Genomic DNA, 25580 nt, shown 5'->3' on the forward strand with positions numbered 1-25580 from the left:
TGGCTGAAGTCAGACAAAGACTGTAAAGGGCAGTCTTTACAGTCTGTAAAGGGCAAAGTCTGTAAAGGGCACATTGCGCATGCACACATAGCTGTGACTCAGACTGGGGCGGCATAGGAAGTGAAGGGGGAGTTTGTCCCACCAACCCCAACTAGATTTTGCTTATCAAAACAGGGCTTCTGGCACTTTTTTTTTGGTGTTTAAAAGATAAAATGACAGTTTTTAAAAAGACAGTATTGTAGCCCCTTTAAAACCACTGATGAGTGATGCAGCCCAGTTTCAGTCTGTGAAATCAACTAGGGTTCCCTTTCCTTCTCACAGAACTCTGATCCAATTTGCAGCTACATAAGCATACACTTGTGGACTACCAAGATCTGTGATTTCTATCACACATCTGTCAGCAGATCATCCTGAGGTGCCGTGTGAACAAGTCCTTTTCATGCATGGAAGCTGGGATTGGGAAAGCTTAGTCCTGATCACTCACCTGAATCCCTGGCAGCTCTATAAGTTATAATGTTTGAGGCTTGCTGAAAACTACAGGTGCATCCAAAAGTTATGTAATTTATGTGATTTAAAAGTCCTTTGGATTTTAGCAAGAGAATTAATCAGTTGTTGAAACCAGTGGCACTTCAAATGTTTCAGTTTGGCTAAATCATGCTTTTTTGTAGTATTGCAGCTACACAAATTGCTTTTGCTTGATATAAAACCACCTCTTTTGGGGATAGGAGAAAGATAACACATCAATATGTGACCAAGTATGTTTTCTCTCCAAATGATCCTTCCCAGCCATACCTGGATACTATAATCATGTGTAGAAATATAATGAATTATCTGGAGCACGGTGGATACATTCCCACTGTGATTTCTGTGTTTATGGCACCACTAGTCTAACAAACTAGAAGAACACAATTTACGGATCATACTCTTTTTCAAAAGGAAAATGCCCTTGATCAGAAAATAAAGTTGTATCCGGGTATTCATTTTTTCCCCGAATGCAGTATTTTCTTTTTAAACTATTAGTTCTACTTTATACATTAAAAGGGGAATTACATGTTAAAAGTGTTGAGTACTGAGCTGTGGCTCAGTGGTAAAGCATCTGCTTGGCATGCAGAAGGACTGAGGTTCAATCCCTGGCCTCTCCAGTTAAAAAGGACCAGGCAGTTGGTGATGTGAAAGACCTCTGCCTGAGAACCCCGGAGAGCCTCTGCCGGTCTGAGTAGACAATACTGACTTTGGTGGACCAGTGGTCTGATTCAGTATAAGACAGCTTCTAACTATTTTGCACTTGGAGATCTATAAGCTCAGTTTTTGAAGATTTGTTGGGGAAGGGCAGAGTTGCACTTCCTAGAAAATCCATCTTTAATAGAATTCGAGAAGACTTGTAGGATGCTCTTGAAATTCAGCGATAGAAACACTTTAAATCATTTAAGTCCTGCATGATGAAATTATTACAATTGTTCCTTTCCCTTTCCTCTCTCTTTTCCTTTCTTTCATATGGGCATCTAGGGAACCATAATGCAGTGGAAGTTTCAAGTAGTATATTTGTTCTGGCAAGTAACTTACCTAAACACTAACAGTTGATTTGTACTGAAAGTGCCTTTGGGCCTCTGTGGATGCTGTTCTCTGCTCAAGGGGCACCTTTGCACATGGTGAGATCATAAACCAGTTGTGTGTTTATACCCTCCACATCCATCGTTCCCTTGCTCCCCTGGCCATGGAGGAGAAGCAAATGACCAAGGGGAAGATCTCATATTTATTTGAGCATGAGAGCTCCCTGATACTTTCTGATCATTTTTATTAGATTTGATATCTCAGCCTCTGAAAGATATTTAATCTTCAGGATCTCCAGCTTTGATCTCTCACTTATCCCTGTAGGTAGCAAGTTGGGGGAGTAAGTGGGTAAGCCTGAGACTCACTCACCATATGCAAAAATGGAGAACAGGCCATTTGTGTTGAGGACTTAGCAGCTCATTTATGTCCTTTTTTTTCTAATGTTTCTGATTTGTGAGAATCAGTCATTTTTCACTCATGTGCTGAATTGTAACCTAAGATCAAAAAGAGATGCTAGTTCATAGTGGAAGAGAATTAAAATGGAGATGAGTGCATCCAAAGTCCTTCTTCAGAAACTAGGCTGGGCCAAGAACTGGCTTAACTGAATCTCCTAGCCTTTCTTAGATTTCTACTGGCTGAAACGAGATTTGCTTTGCATTTTTCAAACCTGCTGTTTACAGACATTAATTTGCTGAATCAGCAGAACCATCTGAATTTATCTATTTAATGATTTGAAGAAAATGAAATTATCTTGGAGAGGCAAAGAGTTCCTAATTAAACTCTGGAGTGTTTAATTCTCCAGCCCAATCTGACTTGAACTCCATGCAGAGATATTTTTTAATAAAGCTGAAATACTGATTTGTAAATTGCTTGTGACAGACTTGCTCTTGTGCCAGCAGTGCAACCATTTAGAGAGAGAGAGAGAGAGAGAGAGAGAGAGAGAGAGAGAGCATGATGATTTAGTTCATTGTTTTCCCATTTTCTTTTGGTAACAAAAAAATTCCATGAACGGAAAGAACAGCTTTATGTCAGCATTTCATTTAAATCCCTGAAATCCTCTGTGTGCAACTAGGGGACAGTCACTGCTCATTTGCTATTCTTTATTAATAATTCAGGCCCTTTATAGATATCTTTAATTGTTTAAGGAGGAAAAGGGGTCATGGGTCTGGCATTAAGTAATGCCACCTATTATAGTGTCCAGGTTTTCCAGGCCTCCTCACTTGTATCTATTAATAATAAAAGCACAAAGCTTTGGAGTTGTTGTTTTTTACAATGTCATTTTAAAAACCCAATAGCCTTGGGTCAACTTTTCAAAAGAAAAGTGAGATGGTAAACTTGTGACTGGGCTGTATCACTTCAGACTATAAGCCAGGTATTGCATGACCAAATGCTCTGCCATGCAAAAAAATTTCCCTGCACATAAGAAAACTAGAAATCTGAGATAAAAGTTCTAACATAGCCTTCTTCTTGATAATGTTTGTTTTCTAAGTAGAGGGATTTTGTGTGTGTGTGTGTGTATATAATCGTGTGAACCATAGGGTTGCCACCCTCCAGGTAGTACCTGGAGATCTCCTGCTATTACAATTGATCTCCAGATGACCAAGATCAGTTCCCTTGGAGAAAATGGCTGCTTTGGAATGTGGACTCCATGGGATTATACTCTGTTTATATATACTCACCTCCCCAAACCCCATTCTCCCCTGGCTCTACTCCCCCAAATCTCCAGGTATTTCCCATCTCAGAGCGAGCAACCCTAGTGAGCCCCCATCTGTATAACTGAATCACTAAAGCCCAGAAACAAGGTTATTCTTGTCCTTTGTGAGAATTTACCTTGCTGTATTTCAGATTTTGTTGCTTTTTATGTTTTTTGGTATCCACCTTCATACTCCATTGCACAGGGTCTTCAGCTGGAAGTACAATACTAGGAACACTTGCAGCCATTTAACCCTTCCTGGGCAATCCCCACCCTTTCTCCTGGCTGGGAGAAAGGGGGATCCAAACTTGCCAGTTCAGGGCCTTTTGGCTCGGTTCAGGGTTTGGTTCATGGTCTGGCCCCAATCAAACCAGATTTTTTTGGGATCATGCCCATCCCAATTCCTAAGACTGTTTCTTCCTTCCAAAAAGCATCTCTTTAGCCAAGACAGTACAGAGAAACCCCCAACAGGAAATAACGGTAATGTCAGCTTTTTAATCACTTATCTCTTGTAGTGGATGTTATGTTTTGTGCAACCAATTAAAACACAAACTTAATCCGGTTCAGTTTCTCATCTACAATTTCCTCTGTCATTGGGAATAATTACAAAGTGTGCTGCGTTTTCTGACCAATTTATCCAGAATCCAACATCACTATGACCTGTGTCTGTCATTCCTCTCTCTATCTCTGGTATATATTTTCATTTTTCCTTAAATCCACAATGAATCATGCTCAACAATAAATTGTGAAATCCAGATCCACTGGTGTCCAGCTAATTGTTATTAATGAAGTGGCAATTTCAAAGGAAACAGAACAAAAGATGAACCAGGGACAAACACAAACTGATTATGACTACTCTTCTTGACTGCCTGATTTCCAGTGGGGAAAGCAGTTGAGTGGAATTCCCACAGAGCTTTTGCATGGCAGATAACTCCAGAATACAGTTAGAATTCTGTCAAGGTTGATAAATTGGTTCAGTATTGCTTCACCTTTGAAATACAGGAACAAAGATCACAATAGACCTCTCAACAAAAAAAGAACTTTTCTGATGGTACATTTGTCAAAGTAAAAGTAACTCCTAATAATGTTTTACTTGGCAGTTTTGTGACTTTGGAAATATTAAGCCATGACAGTGTGTCTTGCACAAAGCTGTTAAAAGTTCCTTCCTCCTGTAAGTATTTTTCAAAATCTTCCAACCATTTGTTTCAGCAGTGATTTCTTACTGAAATGTTTTGTTTAGCATTTTAAATTTGCCCTTCTGAATATGTCTCTTAGTTAGATTTTCTCCTTGCATTTTAACAAGACAGTAAGAGCCTTGATAGGCCAGAACAATAATTTCTGCCAAGATTGGTGGAAGATAGTTGTAGTATTTTCAAACCTACATGTGTATATCTGTCTTAAAGGAGCTTGTGTGGGAAGTTTTAAACATTTAAGTTTGAAAGTCTGTGTGTCATAATTCTTGAAATGTCATTGTAACATGACAAGTTATTAAAGCCACACATCAATTCAATTAACTGTGAAACTGACATATTCACCATTATTTGTTGGACTTATGAGGAATGGCACTGTAAAGAACATGCCAAAGGCTATAGAAAGAACCCTGTCTTGTTTTGAAACCGTTGACCATAAACTATACAAAAGAAAGCTTTGATGTAATGTACAACTCTATGGCCCAGTTCTGTGTTCTACTTTATTGATGCTCTAGGGATTAAAACAATAAACAAGAGAGGAAATAAAAAGACAAGGAAAATAAGTACAGAGCTGTCATTCATCCTTTTTTTTTTAAGCAAGATTCATACGTTAATAATTCTGTCTTGGGTAAACAGATGCTTGATGAATGTAATTATTCAAATATGACAAATAATGAGATGAAGGGTACTCCCTGAGTACTTCTTAATACTTACTATAACTAACACAGTCTTTGTATGGCTAATTATGTCAAAGGTCATAACTTATATAATGGGAATGGAGCATTTCATGCATCCAAAATCTCTTGAAGGACAGCTACATGGGAAGCTGATTTGAAGGACAGAAATGGCCAGCAGGGAAAGGGTTAAGTCATCCTCCCACTCCATTCACATATACCTCCTCCATTCCTAATCACCTTCTCTCAAAGTTCTTTTCTAGATAAGTTTCTTTTCCAGGTGAACTAATGTCTCCTGGGCTTACACCCCCAGGACTTCCAGTTATACCCTGAAGATGGTGGACACCTAAATCTGGAGTTCCTCTGATTATCATTATTTGAGTAAGAAAGAAATATTACTTAAGAACTCGTTGGAGGCACTCTAGTTGAAAGTGAAAAGTGACTATATCTTATCAGTTTTCTGGAATGTTTTGGTTAATTATGAAGCTCCCTCAGCTAAAGAAAACAGATGGGAGCTTTGTACAGGAGGAATTATTTGTAAGCATAAAAGTCACTGTTTAGAAGTTTTGGAGTTGCAACTTACACATATTTGATTAATCGAATTCTGCTGTACCTGAGACTTAAATTATGAAGAAGCAGTTGTTCTTGGAGTTAAGTGTAAGATAAAACTGAACTAAAAGTCGCTTACCAAAAACAGTGTATGGCTGCATGATTGGTGTCTGGTATGGCTCATAAACAGAAGAAAAGATCTAGGCCAGCCAGTGAACTTTTTAATGGCAGCCTCTTCCTTTAAGGCAATCTAAGCTGGATAATTACCTGCAGCAGCATATGCTAGATAAAGTAGACAGGTCAACAAGGCTTTGTAGCCCTATTTCACGTTCAAATCATTATGCACTTCTAAATGAAGATGTTTTAAATCCACCTCAAGAATGCAATGATGACTTACTTTTCTCAGAGGAACTCCATACTAGTAGTGGGGTCCAAAGCTCTTCCTGTGGATTGTCTAAACGTGCCAAGGAGAAAACTGTGTTTGAGCTTGATTTTGTTGATGCACAGTGCCTGTTAATTAGTAAATTGGCTGCAAAGTTATTCTTGGGTTTATCAGAGGTTAATGCATCTATGGACGAGATTAAATCTAAGATGGCTGATATACAGTGTTATCCTTACAACTTTTTTTAGAATGGAAATCTCTTCAAAAGCATATTTTGAATAAAATCAACCGCTGCTCAGAGGATTCATCCCGTGGTCACAATGGATTGAATATGAACAAAGAAATTGTTGCTGGGAAGTCTACTGATCCTAATGTGACTTCTTTAGTAACACAGCCCAGCAGCCAAAAAGGAAGCATGTACCTGCTTAAGAATGCCCTTGCACTTTCAGTATTTCCATTGCCTAGTGGTTATACCCCAAGATGGAGATCAAAATCCTAAATCGGAGCCAATTTCAAATTGTTGACTAATCTGCCAGTTGGTTTAAGTGATAATGTCAGTGTAACTGTGTTACCAGCTTCAAGCTCAAATACGAGATATGTAGTAACTTCTGTTTCAGCTGAGCTACCTTCAATCATTTTGAAACATGAGAAGTTATTACTAAAGCATAATGTATGAGTTACATGTGTGTCTAAGTTGGGGCTTTAACCCCACTACTGGGTGTAAAGAGTAATCAATGTGACAACCAGGTAGATAGTAATGTAGACTTCATCAAATAGTAAGGGGATGAGAAAATTAGGGAAGAGCCAAGTAGTGACTTAATGATAGTCAATGATATAGTTATTACCTCTGAGCAAAATGATGAAGTAGAAAGGGTAACCACAAATTTCAACCCTCCTTCTGGGGTAACTGACCTGACTAATGTTTTTATCCCAACCCAGTCCATTTCAGCTAAAGCTGATGACCTACTCAATTTATCCAATCATTCTGTGTAAGATAATCATAAACTTGATGCTGTTCTTCTATCTCCAGTTGAATTAATGATTGGGAAACCAAATGTGGTGGTTCATGCTGAAAGTCATCAACCCTCTAAAACTACTGAAATATATATGCAAATGAAAGAACGCTCCCCTTTGTCTCACCCTGATCCTTCTGTAATAGCCAATGCTACTCAAAATCTAGACACAAGGAAGATTATGGGTCAATATGTTATGATTCCTTACAGAATATATCACAGATTTCCACCTCTGACTGACTACCAAAAACTCAGCGTTGTTGGATTGATCTGAAAGATTCTCTTCTAGAACTTGAGGCTAAATACCCTCAGGCTAAGATTATGCTGTTAGGAGACTTTAATGCTAGAAACTTGCCTTTTTATTGGACTGGAAGGATTCAGTAAAATTCTGACACCTTACAAATTCAGATGGAAGAGTATGGAAGAGTTAGACTCATATATCTAAGGACAGCTGGAAAGAACACTTTTTCAAGTTATCTAATGATTCTATTTTTTTTTTATTATTATTATTTATTAAACTTATACCCAACCCTCCCCACACACGGGCTCAGGGTGGCTTACAAACAGGGCACCATGTGCCAGTACATAAAAAACAGAGTAAAAACAAACACAACAACAGTATTAAAATATAAAGTGCTCTAAGCAGGGGGTTAATATAGTTGAAACTACCATGACACATTCATCAGACTTATAACCTGCTTGGCTTCCTGTCACTTCCAATAAAATCCCTAATATCAGCAATTAAGAAGCAATTAAGAAGAATAAGACTCCTGGGGAAAACTTTATTCCCCCCCCCCATATACTTAAAGCCCTTCAGGATTGGTGGGCACCAGTTCTGGCTAATCTGTTCACTCATACACACAGAATGGGAAAGTTTCCCCAGGAATTGACCTCTTCTGTTGTTGAACTCCTCTATCCTCCTATCAAAGCTGGAGGAGTGAGTATTTGAAAATGACTTGCCAGTTCCAGAACAGATTATATTTTGCTCAGGACATTCAACTTTAGACCATTGTTTTTTACTACAACATCTTATTCATAAATATGTGAATGGACTATCTAGGCAACTATATAGATTCAGGTGGGTAGCCTTGTTAGTCTGAAGGAGCAGAACAAAGTTCGAATCCAGTGGCACCTTTAAGACCAACAAAGTTTTATTCAAAGTGTAACCATCCATGTGCATGAACATTTCTTCAGATACACTGAAATGGAGTTTACCAGTCCATACATATAGGTAGAGGGTGAGCAGCAAATTAGCATACACCATAACATTAATAGCAGGGTCTCATTTAATTACTCTCAGAATTCCACAGTTAAGAAGGGTACATCTGCCCATCAATCTCTGATTTATTTATTTTTGGTATTTTTCATATGTTTGTGTGTGTGCATGTGTGCCTGGAAGTTATGGCGACCTCTGGTGACTGACCCCTACTGGGGGCCTGGAGGATATTCATAATAAAGCCTGCCCCCGCCTCCTGATTGCTGGTATTCTAAGGATTTCTCCCATCCAAGTACTTACCTGCTTATCTTCCGAGATCTGGTGAGACTGGGCTTTCCTGAGCTATCCAGCTCAGGGAATCTCCGATTTTGATATATTTATTTCCTGCACTATGTTTCCCCCCGGAATTAAACCCAAAGAAATGACGACTATATAGTTGAAGGTTGTTATTGGACTTTGGTCCTTGCATATCTTAAACACCTTTATTATGCTGTGTGCTAATTTGCTGCTCACCTATATATATAGTCTGGTAACCCCCATTTCAAAGTATCTGAAGACGTGTACATGCAAATGAAAGCTTATACTTTGAATCAAACTTTGTTGGCCTTAAAGGTGCCACTGAACTTAAACTTTATTAGGCAACTATATGTGGCATTCATTGATCTGAAAGCTGCTTTTGAGTCTATCCCATGACAGTACCTCTGGGGTAAATTAAGCAGTCTGAATATTGATAGCATGCTATAATACCACTCTTAAGGTCAGACTAGATATCCATGGCCAGTTGTGTAACCCAATTGTAACTTCAAAAGGTGTGATCCAGGGTTGTATCCTGCCCCCCCCCCTGCTCTTTAATTTTTACAGAAATAATATTTTTATAATTAAATACTTTATTGTTTTAATTTGTCAATACAGAAATTAATATCAGAAAAGCTTCAAATTGTTATTGTGTTTAGCTTCCTCAGGTTTTATAGAACAAGAGGAGAATGTTTGGTGCCCCCAAAATTGGACCTTTAATAAAACTTCTTCCTCAGTTGTTGCATGGAATACCAGTTTGGGGGCTTGGGAATTTTCAGCCACTAGAAGTTATTCAAAACAAATTTGCTCACATGTTATGAGGCGTTCCTAATTCAACAGCATCACTTATAATTAAATGTGAGTTGTCCTTGCTCCCAATATTGACTCTAGTCCATAAAATTGCTATTAATTTTTGGTTGAAAATTCTCTTTTATTCACCTCCAGGATTCTTACCTTTGGCTTATGATGAGATGACAGCTAACTCATGCAGAAGTAATATTCAGAATGTAGTGGCCAAACTTGGATTCTCAATGGAATATCTAAGGAGGCTTGGTTTTTTTTGCAGCTAAACAGTCAATAAAACAAAGATTGTTGGGTTTAAGTGTCCAAATGCATACTGGATTAATAGATACTCTAAGAACTGCCTCTCTTTATAAACAGTTCCCTCCCCTCCCTCTAACACTTCCAGCCTATTTTACTGATTTATCAAATTTTGAATATAGAAAGGTGAGGTATCAATGTAATAATAATAATAATAATAATAATAATAATAATAATCCTTCAATTTATTAATTGCTCAATCCTGCAGAGCTTGCTGGCTCTGAGCGATTTACAGTTACTCATTCATGCGGGACAAACAATGATTTATGGGGGTAAGGGAGGACAACATATATCTTTTTTAATCACACACATTCACAGTCGGCGAGGGTTTGTTCAGCTGCAGGGTCAGACGAGTTCCGTCAGCATATTCACTTCGGCTTGGCTAGATGATGTCAGCTTCTCCAGGTCTTGCAGCGCCGCACTGCCACCACCTGGCCGGAACGGCCCATTACAGGCTTCTCGGAGTTGAAGAGATTTTTTCTTAGGCTTTCAATCTTGCGAGCTGAGCATTTCGGTCACCGGCTAACACCTCCCCCACCGGGGGGGGGGGTTGGTGTGCCCACCCTCTTTAATGAGTGGTACCCATTTTATCTACTCGCCAAAGCTTTCGAACCGCTGGGTGGACGGCGAGCTAGGGACAAGGCTGGTAGCTCACACCAACACGGGGCTAGAACTGACAGCCGTACTGTTCAGCTCAGATGTTACTAACCAGAGGCTAAATATATAGAAAAGCTGTAACTAAGGCACATCTGGATATTTTACAATCGGCAATGATAAGAGGTCATTATAATAAGATCCCATATAGTGAGTCTGCACCTGCGACAATAGGTCCATTGAGGATCTGGCTCATGTGATTTTTTTTGGTACCCAACATTTTCAGTAGACCATAAAAGATCAGAACAGACTGATGATATTACTTGCAGATAGAGATAAATGGGCAACACTACAACTGGCAAAGTTTGTGGCCTGAGCTATAAAGATACAGTAAAAAACCCTCTCCTGCAGGTTTAGTCAATGAATAGTTTACTGCCTTTACCCAGGATCACTCCTTATTATTATGTGAATAGTAAGCTCTTGTTAATTCCAGTTCTTTTAGCTGTAAAGGTTATGTTTTAAATGCTTATGTATTTTAATCTTTTAATGACTATTTTATAGATTTTACTTGGTATTATGATTGTCTTGTTTGTTTGTATTTACTGTCCAAAATTTATTTCTGAACAAATCAATATTTAACTTACAGCACACTTTTAAATCATTATGTTCAGGGCAACTAACAAAAATTGGAATAACTTAAGTTGTACTAAAGCTATGTCAAACAATAAGGATTTAGGGAAAATAACCTTACATTAGATTTTCTTTGAGAGTAGGAACTTGCCATTAGGGATGGGCGCAAACCGGGAGAATGTGGTTTGGTTCGTGGCATGCTTGGTTTGTGAACCACAAACACTTACAAACTTTTAGCCGCAAAATGAACTCATTCAGTTTGTGAGGTTCATGAGGCACCAGAACAGCCTACCATGTGCTAGAGACACCAAACTCACAGGGGATCTCCAGCTGACTCTCCTCTATCTGCCCTCCACGTTTGGTGAGGATTGGACATGCAGTCTGAGTTATCCCCCCCAAAAAAGAAGGTGCCCCAGGAGTGCTTTCTGGGGAAATGAGAGGTGGTCATTTTGACAGACACAGGTCCAGGAGTATACAGATGTATCCTATGCAAGCTATAGACATCAAAGTTGCAGGGGACCTCCTGTGGAATCTCCTCTACATGCCTTCCAGGTTCCTCCCCTTTTTGCTTTGAAGTTTGGTAAACATTTAGATTGAGCAGAGACAGTCTGTCTGGAAATGTATCCATTCACAAACCGCCACAAACCAGCACAAACTGTTTGAAAGTTCGTGGAAAGTTCATGCTGGTTGACCTGCTACGAATTTGAGTTTGCGAACCACAAACCAGCCAAAATTCATCACGAACTTTATTATGACTAAAGGGATCTTATAGATCCAGAGGCAGTAAAGTTTGAATACCATTGCTAGGAGGCAACATCAGAAAATATCTTGTTTGTTGGTGCTTCAGGGCAACTGATCAGTCACTGTTAAATAGGATGCTGGACTAGATGGACCACTGGTCTGATCCAGCAAGGTACTTTTCACGCTCAAAACAGTACTCCCAACACACACAGCTTTTTATGCTCAGAACAATACTCCCAATTTTCCAATACCCACAGCTTTAGCAATATGAATGCAGAAAATACACAAAACTCAGGGAGGTTCAGGACAGTCCTCCATGAAATGCCCTAGTTGCTAAGCTGATGGAGTCTTTGCAGGGATGAAAGGTAAATATTGTACAAACGTCAGTATGGCTCCGGAAGCAATTCACAAAAGATAGCTTGAATATGAGGAACAAATCCTAGAACTTCAGAGCAAAGAATTATTATTATTACAGTAATGTTGTGAAATTCTAGAAATAAAAGAGAGAGTATGACACTAGGCAGCAAGAGTCATGATAAGCTATCCATAGTTCCAAGCTGGTGATTTGAGAAGTTTTGTAAGAATAAATGGGGCACAAAAATAATAATCTGCTTGGAGACATTTCAGTTGGTGAAAAACATTCCTTCCTAAAAAGGAAGCCTACAGAACAGAGTATGAGGTTTGAAGAGAGATGGCTAAAGGAGTGGGAGTAGAAGATAATTTTAGTTAAATGAGGATAAGAGAAGCCTTGAACATGGAATCAAGGAATGTTCCTGATAGCAGCTGCATGTCCTTGGGCTCAATTATTAACAAAAAGATAGCTGACAGAGTTCTTTATGAGAACACAAATTCAGATGGGGCTCTCAGTTCATACATTAGAGGCAATGAGGGGGAAAAGGAAGTGTAAATCATTCATACTTCTGCTGCCCTTCAGGGTTCATGAATCTCACATTGGTAAGACCCATTTCACGCGGTACAAAAGAAGTGAAGGAAGCTGCTACATGTCACTCACAATTCTGTTTTCATTGTCTGTCTATGAAACATGGACTTTTACTTAGTGATATGGCAATGAACAGCAAGAAGCAAATATGTGCTCTCCTGGCTTTTTTTCTCAGCTGTGGTATCCTGGGCTGCTTTGGGCTTTGAAGTGAACTTGCATTCACTTCAAAGTCAGACAGTGATAAACCCATAGAGACTGGCAAGCATCATCCATTAGTTTCATGTTTTAATCAAGGTATACTAATGTGATCTGCTTGCATAACATTTCCAAACATCAGTTTCCTGTCATTTCTGGGGCATACGATAGCAAGTCAGGTAGAAAAGCAAGAAACCTATGAAAATAGTCAGGTACTGTTTTCCCTGAAGTACCACATTTTCAGTGCAGAACCTAGCTCTACAGTTATTGTAACATATTGATCTCTGTTGGTTGTGTGGCATTTAATGAATCCAGCATCAAACATAAGGATTCTCACCGTCAAGAAATTATATCCAAACCCATCAGTAAGAGCCATCTGGAAGTGCTTTGAAACAGACAATGGAAATTATGTGTGAAATGTGATTTTTAAAAATGTATTGGAAGAAAATGGTTGAATGTGCCACACAGGAAGACTCATGAGTGACTTCTTCATACAAGGAGGTCAGAGTTGCATAAGGGAAGTGATACTTTTTCCTCACTCACAAAACCCATGAGAGTTACATTAGGCTGTGATATAATGACTTACCCAGTCAGTGACATACCTAGCATATTTGACACCCAGGGCAGATCGTTTTTTAACATTCCCCTCCTCTATACAACAAAATTTTATTTTATTGAAGTGTGCAATGCCTCCATTCCTGCCTGCACCACCCAGGCGTAAATAAGTCTAACTACCATTATTAGATTTAAAAGAATAGGCTGAAGCTCCCTCTGACATGTAGCTGCATAATTAAGCAAAAGTGATTTTGGAATCATAGGAATTTCTCTACCAAGACCAAAACTGATCATTTCAGGACCAATAATTGTAGTGATCTTCTTTGCAAGCCTGGAATAATATACTCCTCATGCATGATTTTGTACCAGTATTGGGATCCGGGATTTTTCAGAAATCCCTAAAAAGTTTTGGGTCCAATAGACCTAAACCGAAAAATACCAATGAAAAAAATGTTGCACACCCTACCTCCATCCTCTTTTCCTCCATTCTCCCAAAACAAGGAGCAGAAAGCATGTCCTATAAATGATATACAGTATATCAGTTACAGAATACACTTTCTGCTGCTTCCCTTTTTCCTCCATTTTTTTGAGGAGCCTCCTCAGACTGCAGTGATTTCTGCCTTGCACAAGGGGAACTGCAGTGGTGTCTCTGCATCTTGTCAGAGGAAGCCCAGGAATCCCTGCCTTGACTAAACTGGGATTTGAATCCAGCGCTCTCTCTCCCCCTCCTTCCCTAAAGTTCAGCTCCTGCTCTGTACTTACTAGTCCACAATGATTTTAGAAACTGAAGAGCAAGGGTAGGCAGTGTATTGAGCCAAGTAGCCTATCTTATAGGGTTGGTTTGAGAGCAACACAGAAGGAGGAATCACGTAGACTCCTTTAGACACAAGGCAGGATTAAAATGCAATAGCTAAATCTATTCTCTGTGCAGCTAGGAATTATTAGAAAGCAATATTTGCAAATGAATGGAAAGAAAGAAGAGAGAGAGAGATCATCAAATGTCTGCAGCAGATCAAGTACAAGGGAAACAGGAGCAGCAGCTGGAAGGTGAGAGGGGTTTTGACAACTCCACTTGCTCACCCCGACCAGAAATAACTGCAGAAAGTGACAGTGCGTTAAAAGCACTGGCTTGAAGTTACCATCTGTGTAGTTGCATGCCCCTCACCCGCCTTGCTCTTCTTCCTCCCAGGAAGCAAAGAACAGGGAGGGAAGAGGAGGAGTTTGCAATTGGCAGGGATCCCTGCCTTGACTAAACTGGAATTTGAATCCAGCGCTCTCTCTCCCCCTCCTTCCCTAAAGTTCAGCTCCTGCTCTGTACTTACTAGTCCACAATGATTTTAGAAACTGAAGAGCAAGGGTAGGCAGTGTATTGAGCCAAGTAGCCTATCTTATAGGGTTGGTTTGAGAGCAACACAGAAGGAGGAATCACGTAGACTCCTTTAGACACAAGGCAAGATTAAAATGCAATAGCTCAATTTATTCTCTGTGCAGCTGGGAATTATTGGAAAGCAATATTTGCAAATGAATAGAAAGAAAGAAGAGAGAGAGAGATCATCTAATGTCTGCAGCAGATCAAGCACAAGTGAAACAGGAGCAGCAGCTGGAAGGTGAGAGGGGTTTTGACAACTCCACTTGCTCACCCCAACCAGAAATAACTGCAGAAAGTGACAGTGCTTTAAAAGCACTGGCTTGAAGTTACCATCTGTGTAGTTGCATGCCCCTCACCCGCCTTGCTCTTCTTCCTCCCAGGAAGCAAAGAACAGGGAGGGAAGAGGAGGAGTTTGCAATTGGCAACATGTCTTCCTGTTTCCTGCTGCTCATGGCTCTTCTTAAAGAGACACTATCCTTAAAGTCTGCAAGCTAAGTTCATTTTTTCAAATTAATCCCTCTGCACCCGGGGCAGACTGCCCCTCCACCCTGCAGGTGGTACACCACTGAAGTGAATTCCATGGTTCAGCAATGACTTGAACTCATATCTCCCCATAAGTCAAATTGTTGGGGACAAAGGCTATTCTAACCAACTGACATTGGTGTGAAACGTCGCTAACTGCAATATGTACATCTCTCTTCATATGAATATCGTATTTTCCCTTTCATGGTTGCCAATCCATAAAATGTATTTGCTATTTGAAAGTGTCCCATTTTATTATCTGATACATTTTAATTAAAGTGAATGATGAATAGGTTGGCAGCATGACAAGCTGGTGAGTAAAGCTGTGCACCATTTGAGAAAGTTTTGTTTGAAACAGTCCAGGTTTTAAAATTCATTTAGAATTGTTTATTTTATATCAAACGAATCAGCAAGAAGCCCACAGACGGCCAGCAAGCTGACTGCCAAGACGGGAGCCTGAGCTTCTGTGCAGTTGTCCTGGCTGCTGTTTTTGCAGATGGCTGCCAGGATCCAGGTGGAGCGGCATGACTATGAGGAACCTGGCTCTGGCTGACTTTGCCATGGCCGACTGCCAATTCCAAATACAGCCATTTACGTCTTTTATAGTGTAATTATCCTGCATTTTCCTCTTCCCCTCCCCTCCCCCCACATGAAACCCTTTAACAGACAAACTCTAGAGCACAGCTTTCGTATTCATGTGAGAAATTGTAGATGAGGGGACCAGTCCTTGGAAATACCACAAGAGGGTTCAGTTCTTTGTTTTGCCACTCTAAAGTTCTATTGTGCAACAGTGAAGCCACTTTATTCACCTCTGTGTCCTTTGTTACATGCTTGTTTATACTGTAAGGTCTCTGGGATGAGAATATCAGGTTGTTTTCGTACAGGACTTATCGTGCATTGCTTTTGCATTGTCTTATTTTTCCTGTAACATCACTGAAAATTTAGTCCTTGCGGCAGAAAAACAGTGCTGAAACACTTTAAGGAATAACCTAATCGGTATCTCCAATGGACTCTGGCTTACATCTCTGAACTCAGCATCTGTCTAAAAGCTGCCTTCTGCTTTAACTCTTCCTGATAATGTCTTCAACTGCATATACTTGTATTTCTGCCTGGATGCTGAATGCAGTAGGTTATAGCCAACTAGTTTTCTATGATCTTGCCTGCTTACCTTCCTCGTTGCAACCCCAGTCCTTTGTGACTTTTTTGCATGTGGGTCCCACGATCCCTGCTGTAACCTTTTTGATAGTGAAAAGCAGCCCGTCCTACCCAGAAGCTGGTATGGCGCAACCAGATTTTTTAAATGGTCCACAGTGGGATAGATTGGCCACATTTAATAGACCCTAGTGCTGTGTGACGAAGTGAGCTCCCGTCTCTGGCCCCAGCTCCTGCCAGCCTAGCAGTTCGAAAGCAAGAAATTGCAAATAGAGAAATAGATACCGCTTCACTGGGACGGTAACAGCATTCTGTGCACCTTGGGGTTTAGTCATGCTGGCCACATGACCTCAGAAATGTCTTCGGACAGCACTGGCTCTTCAACTTGGAAACAGAGAGGAGCATCGCCTCCTAGAGTCGGATTCGACTAGCTTTCAAGCAAGGGAAACCTCTACCTTTACCTTTTTTTAGTGCTGAGAACACACTGTGAACCCTTCTTCATCATCCTTCTCTTCAGTGCTCTGGGCACATGGAGTTTCTTTATTGTTTCCTTGTCCTTCTGTTATGTCATTATGGAAACAGGTTGACAAGCAAATAGATCTGTTTATCATGGTGTTTCTAAAACTGAAATTTCAGAGTATCTCAGATGCATCAGTTGAAACTGCCCTCCCCTGCCCTCTTCCAGAGAAGAATTCAGAGCCTTCTGTGTTTCGAATTTCTCACGCTCATCTCCTGTTTATCTTGGGGTTGTTGGCTTCAAGATAAAATGTCTTCAGTGACCTTGTGTTTTCTTTGGTAAATAGCAAACAGGGCATGATGTCAGCTGAGGAAACAGAACAGGAAAGAACAGGAAAACCTGGAAACTGAATGATTCTGTTCCTTCAAAATAGGAAACAGCTTTTAAGTTCCTTTGGACATGGGGAGAAACCACATTAGTTAGCAGTTAACACTCTGTGTCCTCCAACATGGGCTAAGGAAACTATTGTTCCATTGATGGGGACATGCAACTGGATGGATCTGCATGCACAAGGAGAGATGTGTATGGTCATAAGTGTATTTAGAATGAATTGTGGAAACATTTATTGATTACTGACTTTTCTGGAATAGTGATTGACAATTTTTATTTTAGTTTGTATTTCAGATATTCTTCAGAGTAATGTCCTTAGAGTATTTATAGACTGTGAGATGCTTTTACAGTGTGAAAAGCGGCTTATGTCAGCCCAGAATAAGGCTGCTTTTGTACTATCCATTCAACAGGATATGGGTCACCTGGTGGATTAGCACAGGCTGTTACTTCACAAATTATATTTGTAAACTCATCATGAGACGTTTGGGGAATCAACACATAGCATCTGGCTGTATAACAGAAACAAATAGCACAAATCTTACCATTTTCCAAGTTGTTTGTAGGAACATGGTAACATTCATCTCAGTGTGGTGTACTGGAAACCATTGGCTTTCCGTGTGTTCACAGGGTTTCCATATATTATGCCTGCCACAAACATTCCATTGCAAATAGCACAGGGTGGTGGTGGTTTGTCTCACTTGAGCTAGGATATTCCTATGCTGTTCAATTTTGGCCATGAAACTCCCATAATCATCCTGAAGCCGGTGTCCAATTTTGAGTCTTCTAGCTTTATTCTCTGATGGGATATGCGTGCCAGGGCTGGCTCACCCATTAGGTGAACTAGGCATTCGCCTAGAGCGCCAGGCCCTGGATGGGGCACCAAACTGTGCCTCCCCCCCGCCAAAAGCCCACGTGCCATTGCTGCTCCCAGCCGTGTGGCATGGGGGGGACGCGAAAGGGGAGTGCAGGCCACCTCACCTTCCTCCTCTGCCTAGGATCGGCTTTTGTAAATCCAAATGTGAGGTGTTTTGTTTTGGGTACCCGGAAACCTTGCCGCCGCCTCCTCACTTGCCTATGATGTCTGGCTTCAGGCTGGGGAGCAAAAGCAACTCCCAATCCGGCCTTTGCATTTGCAACGCACCAACTTTGAGCTCCTCATTCTCGAGCTTGGAAGCTCTCGCTGCTGCTGCTGCTGCTGCCACAGCTCTGGCAGAGATTGCTCGCTACCCTCTCCCCCCCCCAAAGGCTCCCAGCAGCTTCTGGGCTTGTACCAAACAAACAGCTCCACTTTGGCTTGCAACAGAATCGCCTCTCCCCCCCTTCCCTCCTGCCGCCCGGCTGCTTTCTTAAAGGGGCTGGTGCTAATTCAATAGCGCCATCGGAGTCACCCGCAATGTCCACTTGGCTCGTGCTTGCTCCTCGAGGGGAGTTTTGTCCAAAAAATTAAAATGCAAGCGAACTCTCCAGGCCCCACCTGGAGGTTGGCAACCCTGTAACTGGGCACGGGGCCGCCAGAAGATAACTTCGCCTAGGGCGCAAAAAAACCTCGGGCCGGCCCTGATGCGTGCCAGTGTGGTGTAGTGATTAAAGTGTCAGACTGGGATCTGGGAACTCAGGTTCAAATCCCCACTCTGCAATAGAAGCTTGCAGGGTGATCTTGGGCCAGTCTTAGCCTAACCTACCTCAAAGGGTTGTTCTGAGGATAAAAATGGAGGAGAGAAGAATGATGTAAGCCACATTGGGTCCCCATTGGGGAGAAAGGTGGGACATAAGTAAAATAAATAAATAAATAACAGATGGATAGACAGGCTGATTATTTTATTACTATAGATTCATGGTAACAGTGATTTGTTCTGTTATGATATTTTATTTGGAACAGGGCCATATGGGGGGCCCAGGTGGAATCTTTATCTGGTGGCTCTTGACAGCCCTGTCAATTCCTGTCTTGTTCTTCAACAAAGAATCTCTAACTCCTTTACCATTTTATTCCCCACACTTCTCAGATTACTCTTGTTTTCTCCTCATGCTGACATGATACACACCTCAGAAAGTGAGTCATTAATCTTGGACATAATCATTGTACTTAATGATTGAAGTTCTCAAAAATGTGCTTCTCAAACTGACATGATGTCTGTGACAACTTTTACTGACAAACCAAAGTGGTATTGAAATCTGTGAGTGACCTATAAAAACATTGTTCTTCTAAAACCTAAAAGCAAAAATAACATTGCACCACTGGCTGAAAACTAAATCCCAGAGCTGTAACACAGAGGATAGTTTTGTAAAAAATAGTCTGTAAAGAACATTCGAGTGTTACTTTAGAAATGTTTTAGCTTCCACTGCCACTTAGACCTGTGCATATTTTTTAAACTAAAATTATTTCCTTAGTTAGCTACTGTGGGAAACAGAATCCTCAGTTTGCAGTATAAGAAATAGCTATTGATTCATTATGCTTTCTAATTTAGCAGCATGGAACTTCTCTTTACTATCTTATTTGCCTGTTTAAGATTGCATCCTGTTCTTAAAAATATATGATTGGTGGAAGACGATTAGGGGGGAAAGCCCAGTCATTATCGAGCTGACTCCTTACATAACTGTTGAACAGGATTGCTGCCTGAATATAAACAGGAAGTGAATAGGTTCCAGAATCTAAGGAAATAAGAGAGTTTGCTTTTTATTTGCCAATTGGTTGTGGTCCATTTCTAATGTAATCACAAGGAAAGTCCGCAAAGAGCTAGAGTGTGCACTTTGGCATCCTGTGTAGTGTCTGTGGTGTGATATCCTTTCTAACATTCAGATACAAATGGCACTTATCCAAATGGATCTCACAATTAACCGTGTGGCAAACTTCCAATGGGAATGCAGAGACTGCCCAATAATAAAGTGTTACAAGGCATATTTACATCACAGAAGCAGTGTGTATTAAAATACTCGGGGTGGTTTTCAGTTCTAAATATATGGAAATATGAGAAACCATCAGTAGCAGGACCAGGAAAGGAACTTAGTCTGGCCTCCTCCCAATGGCACTGTGATATCTCTAGACTTCGCCTCCTGACACCCACATTGCATTCCTACTTCCCACTAACCCATTATTTCCCACTTAGGATCTGGGTATATTTCTATTACAAAAACAGCCATATGGTTTTCAGGGATTGGTAATAGAGTACTAAAGGTTAGGCATCCATGATAGTTGTTGGACTGGAAGCATTTAACAGAGATCTGGAATTCATTTTGTTTAATCTGTTTATCTGTTTAAACTTATACAGCAATGATTTAATTATAATTACAAAGGAACCAAGTTTTACCATATCCAGCATTTGTATAGAGAGTGTCATGGCTGCTATTTATTTCTTTTACTTCCCAGTGGGGGGGAACCCAAACAGCTTATGTCACTATCCTGCCCTCCATTTTATCTTCACAACAACCCTGTGAAGTAAGTTAGACTTAGCAAGTATAACTGGCCCAAGATCACCCAGTGGGCTTCTATGGCAGAGTAGGGATTTGAACTTGGGGCTCAAAGACCCCAATCAGACATTCTGTCCACTACCCCACACTGTCTTTTTCATGCAATTAAATGAAGACTGATTTCACACTAGAGCTGCCTCGCTGTTGCGCCGCTGTTTGCCCCAGTTCTATTGGTCAGTTTCACACCCGAAGCCGCACGGCTGATTTTGACCCGCAGCTTTGCCCGATTTTCCCCGCAGTTTTGTGATCTTGTTTTTTGAGGATCAACAAAACTGCGGAGGAAATCGGGTGAAGCCACAGGTCTAAATCAGCTGCGTGGCTTCGGGTGTGAAATTGACCAATAGAACCGGGGCAAACGATGGCGCAACAGCGAGGCAGCTCTAGTGCGAAATCAGCCGAAGTGAAATTAATGAAATGTAGTGAAATTAAAGAAATGTTGTTTTCCAAACAACACTTATTGTAATATGATGGAACCTGGTCCTTTACATCTCCATTCTGTCAGCACAGTTATGATGATTGTGTTGAATTCGTTAGGAGAGTTTTGGAATGGAATGAATTCAGACTGACAGATCCATGATAATGGCCATTTCCTTTTTCCTGTCATTCACCCCAGCTACCCATTTCCCATGGTGTTTAGCAGCTGCAGCAAGAAAGACCTGGAAAACAGTTTGGAAAAAGGAGTGGGGATGTGTCTCTTCAACCTGCCAGAAGTTAAGGAATCATTTGGTGGTCCAAAGTGTGGGAATGGCTACGTAGAAGAAGGAGAGGAATGTGACTGTGGGGAACCTGAGGTAGGACTACCATTATTGCTTGTTATTGCTTAATTATGGTCCTCAAGCTGTTACCTACTGGCTGTTCATGCACTTAGGGTAGCCCACCCACCTTCAACTGTAGCCCGTGTCTTCTTCATTGTAGGTCCCCCTTTGACCCAAACTAGATGAGACACCTGGCCTTCAGTAATGTAAAGGCTCCCCCCCCCCAAACTCTGATTGTGACATTGCTGAACATGACTTGAGGGAAACAAAGTTTGTAAGAGCTCAGTTAGACTTGGGACTGCAGTTCAGTAGGAATTGATGCCTCTGCCTCCCCCCCCCCCTTCCCAGCTGTTCTCTCAAGATGAAATAGCCCTGGGGGACATCATTTGCCTGACTGTGGACCCGCACATGCACTGCATTCTACATGTGCCGCCTTGCAAGGGGGCAAATAATACCCACCAGTGTTGTTTTGGCTTGGGAAAATGGTCCAGTGGGGAACACAGAAGCCCCTTCTCCCTTTGTGCCACAATCCAAAGCCAAATCAGGCCCTAGTATGCATGGGCTTGCACATTTTGTTTCCCTCACGTCCTGTTTGGCAGTGGCACTATCATAGTTGAGGGGGGGGGACCCCAATCTGACTCATGGCCAAATGTCTCCTCAAGACTGCCTAATACTAGACTGTTTCCAAAACATTACTGTTCCTTTGATCTCATTCTGTTCAATCACATTTGCTAGGACTAGAGAAGACATATAATCAGACACCCTTTCTTCATTTAGGCCTTGGCATTCACCATTGATACTGGAATTCTTCAGATAATCAGGAATAAATCTATCTGTGGATGATGGATTTGTCTCCTCTAATAAACATAGTAGTACTGCATACAAAATAGACTAAGGGACATTGAAAAAGCAAGAAATTGCTCTGACTTTTCCATACAGTTTATTGAATTGATCCCAGCCATAAGGATTTTCTGACAGCTCATTCATTCTTCTGGGTAGCAGGGTTGAAAAAGTAGGCTTATCTGCTTGTTTAAAGTCAATAGAATGTCTGTAGCTTGCAAATTCTAACCCAGTTATCTTTCTCATTTTTACTCCTGAATGTTACTGATACCTTTTAAAGTAAAAACCACTTAATATTGCTACAAAGTGGTTTGAACTGCAGCTTCTTTTTTTGTTTTGTTAAATGCCTTGGAAAATTGTGGCTCGGGTATGATTGATTTCAGACCTAATCTTCTAGTGTAATCTGTAAGGTACCAGCAAATCCATTACATTAGTTAATGTTACATTAGCTAAGTAATTTAGACCAGTATCGGCACGTCAATACCACTCTAATCCTTGAAGGCATTAAGTTGTTCTGTGTGTAACTGTATGTGGGGATTGCATTCAAAATTCATTATTATTAGCTTTTGGAATGAAATGGTGACATTCAAAAATTTTAGTAGGCATTTTTGTACTGTTGGTCTTTGCTCATACTAGATTTTGTGAAGACATTTAAGGTCAGTGAGAAACTGTTTTCCACAAGATTAGCATTTACCTACCCAGGAGAGACCTGGGAAGAAGCTTTGCTCCCAGAAAGTGAGATGAAGAATCTTCAGTAATCTATCTGATTAAGTGTGCATGTCTGGAAAAGCTTATATCCAGAATTAAACTTTGTTGATCTTAAAGGTGCCACTGGAATCAAACTTTGTTCTAACAGCATGTACAGGATTAGACCCACTCAGCCCAGTCCAGGGTTGAGAGGGAATCCTATATTTCAGCACATTAAACAAAGATCCACGAGATAGTCTGTACTCTCTCTGGTCTTCACAATAGCTTGCCACCAGAATCTCTTCAAAGGGATCCCCACCTAGCCTAAGAGCAGAAATTCAATCCCTTAGCTGGCATCTGGGACTTAACACATCAGCAACTCTGCTCAGAGGAGCATAGAATTACTCCCACAATGGTAGCTCTGTGGTCAGCTTAGACACAAGATTTAGCCTTGGAGTTCAAGTACAGCATCAGAGACAATTACAAATATGAATGATCTTTATTCAGTGCAAAGCATAACAAGAGACTAATGGAGGATACAAAAACAATAACAGCCTATGGCTATTTGCCCTTACTACACATTAATAATAATCATAGTTATCAGGTAGTCCAAAATTGTCCAGTGTAACAATACAGGTTGGCACCAAGGGATCTTGAAGAGAAATCCCATCTTGTAGGTAGATAGTCCAGCTATGTTCAGAGATACAGATCCACAGTAACACAAGGTTGGCAACCAGTTCACAAAGAAGCTCTTTGTTTCAAAAGTCAGGTTCCCAGGAGCAAGACAGCAAGAGACAGCAAGCTAGAGAGCTCTTCCATAAGGAACCACGGAGTTATACCTCCCCCCATGCCAGTCATCATCAGCTGTGGCCATCAGCCAATCACAAGCGGCAGAGGTGTGTGCCCAATTTCTGGTTGCCATAGCTGCAACATCAGGTGGGTGGGGATTGGCTAAGAAGTTAGAGGCCCTGTCTGCAGTCAGGTGGTCCAGCTCCCAGCTTTCTCCATTGTGTATGTGACATGACTCATGTAAGCCAGGCCAGAGGTGCCTTCAAGTCTGGCTTTCAACAGAGAGGTGTGAAGGAATGTGCATGATTATATGGCATGGCTATTTGGTGGCTCAGCCATCTGGTCAAGTGACAGAAATCACACTAGGCCATCTGGCCTGCAACAGGAAAGAGGCACAGAATGTCATCACAGGAAGAAGGCATGAGAATTTAGAACCAATATTTCTATACACAGCAATAATAATGGAAAATAATTCTGCAAATCTTTCCTGAGAATTATGCACAATACCCATTTTTTGTTGTTCAGTCGCACAGTCGAGTCCGACTCTTCGCGACCCCATGGACCAGCTCCCGCCAGGCCCTCTTGTCTTCCACCGTCCTCTGAAGTTTGCTCAATTTCATGTTCGTTGCATCTATGACACTGTCTAACCATCTCATCCTTTGCTGTCCCCGTCTTCTTTGACCTTCAATCTTTCCCAGCATCAGGGTCTTCTCCAGTGAGTGCTCCCTTCTCATTGGGTGGCCAAAGTATTTGAGCTTCAGTTTCATTATCTGGCCTTCCAGGGAACAGTCAGGGTTGATTTCTTTTAGGATTGACTGATTTGATCTTCTTGCAGTCCAAGGGACTCTCAAGAGCCTTCTCCAGCACCATAGTTCAAAAGAATCTATTCTTCGGCGCTCGGCCTTCCTTATAACGCCCATAGGCTCTTTCAATTGGACACAGACAGACCAAGTAAAACCAGATTCATGAATTAAATCAGTTCATTCAAGCACAACACCTTAGCAACAAATAAACAGGTAAAAAGTGCATGCAACACATTGTATTATCTCACCTAGTATGAGTACTGGTAAGTCTACTTGATGAGAAACAAGCACGTTGGTGATGGCCTTTTCTCAATGGGTTTGGCGCTTCTTGCTCTGAGTTTGAATGAGCTGAACTGTCCATCTTTCTGGGAACATTTTTTCAGTTGACTTCCATGTGAGTGAGTCAAAGATCAGTTGCAGGCAGTTCTTCTTAGAACTGGTTTGTGTGAATCAAAACAAAAGCTTAAGCAAGGTTTTGCAACCCAACAGCTCCTTGACCTAGTGCCACTGGTTTCTGTTCGCATGTTGCTCCAGCTACATCAAGTGTATTTCTTAATTTTCCCAAATATTTCATACAGAGGGATCCAATAAGAATGTGTTAATCTTAACAATAAATTACTGAATTTGCATCTCGCTTCATGGTTTTTTTTAACATGTAAGCTATTCTCTGTCTGTTCCTCTGACAGGTCCTCTGGCTTTCTTAGCCCTGTTCTCAAACTTGGAAGAAGAAGGTTTTGGGGTTCTTACACTATACCACTAACCTTAAAATCCCTTTGGAAAGCAGGAGATCTAGGTCTGTCACATTTGTATCCTATTTGTACACTTCACTTAGATATCTCGCTGACTACTTTTGGAAATAATGCTGGACTGGAGTTACTTCCAAAAATTCTCCTCAACCAAATTTTGTAATTCTGAATTGCTTTATCTTATTTTCAAAGTCATGGCAACATATTAGAATTTCTCCATCGTTGCATATTTAATTGCAGAACACTGTGGATACATAGTTTGCTGTGGGTGTTTTGGTTCCTACATG

General features: G+C 40.9%; 1 protein-coding gene across 1 annotated transcript in view; it reads left to right on the plus strand.

Annotated features, from left to right (window-relative positions):
* Positions 1-25580, plus strand: part of ADAM12 (ADAM metallopeptidase domain 12) — a gene marked incomplete at its 3' end in the record, with an annotated part of 324736 nt that overhangs the window by 253369 nt on the left and 45787 nt on the right. Inside the window, exon 12 of the mRNA XM_015417139.1 lies at positions 21287-21464. Within this exon, the coding sequence (XP_015272625.1) occupies positions 21287-21464 (178 nt within the window). The remainder of the gene's footprint in view (positions 1-21286; positions 21465-25580) is intronic.

Source organism: Gekko japonicus, unplaced genomic scaffold (genome assembly GCF_001447785.1).
Source record: "Gekko japonicus isolate JY-2015 unplaced genomic scaffold, Gekko_japonicus_V1.1 scaffold958, whole genome shotgun sequence".
Taxonomy (NCBI): Eukaryota; Metazoa; Chordata; class Lepidosauria; order Squamata; family Gekkonidae; genus Gekko; species Gekko japonicus.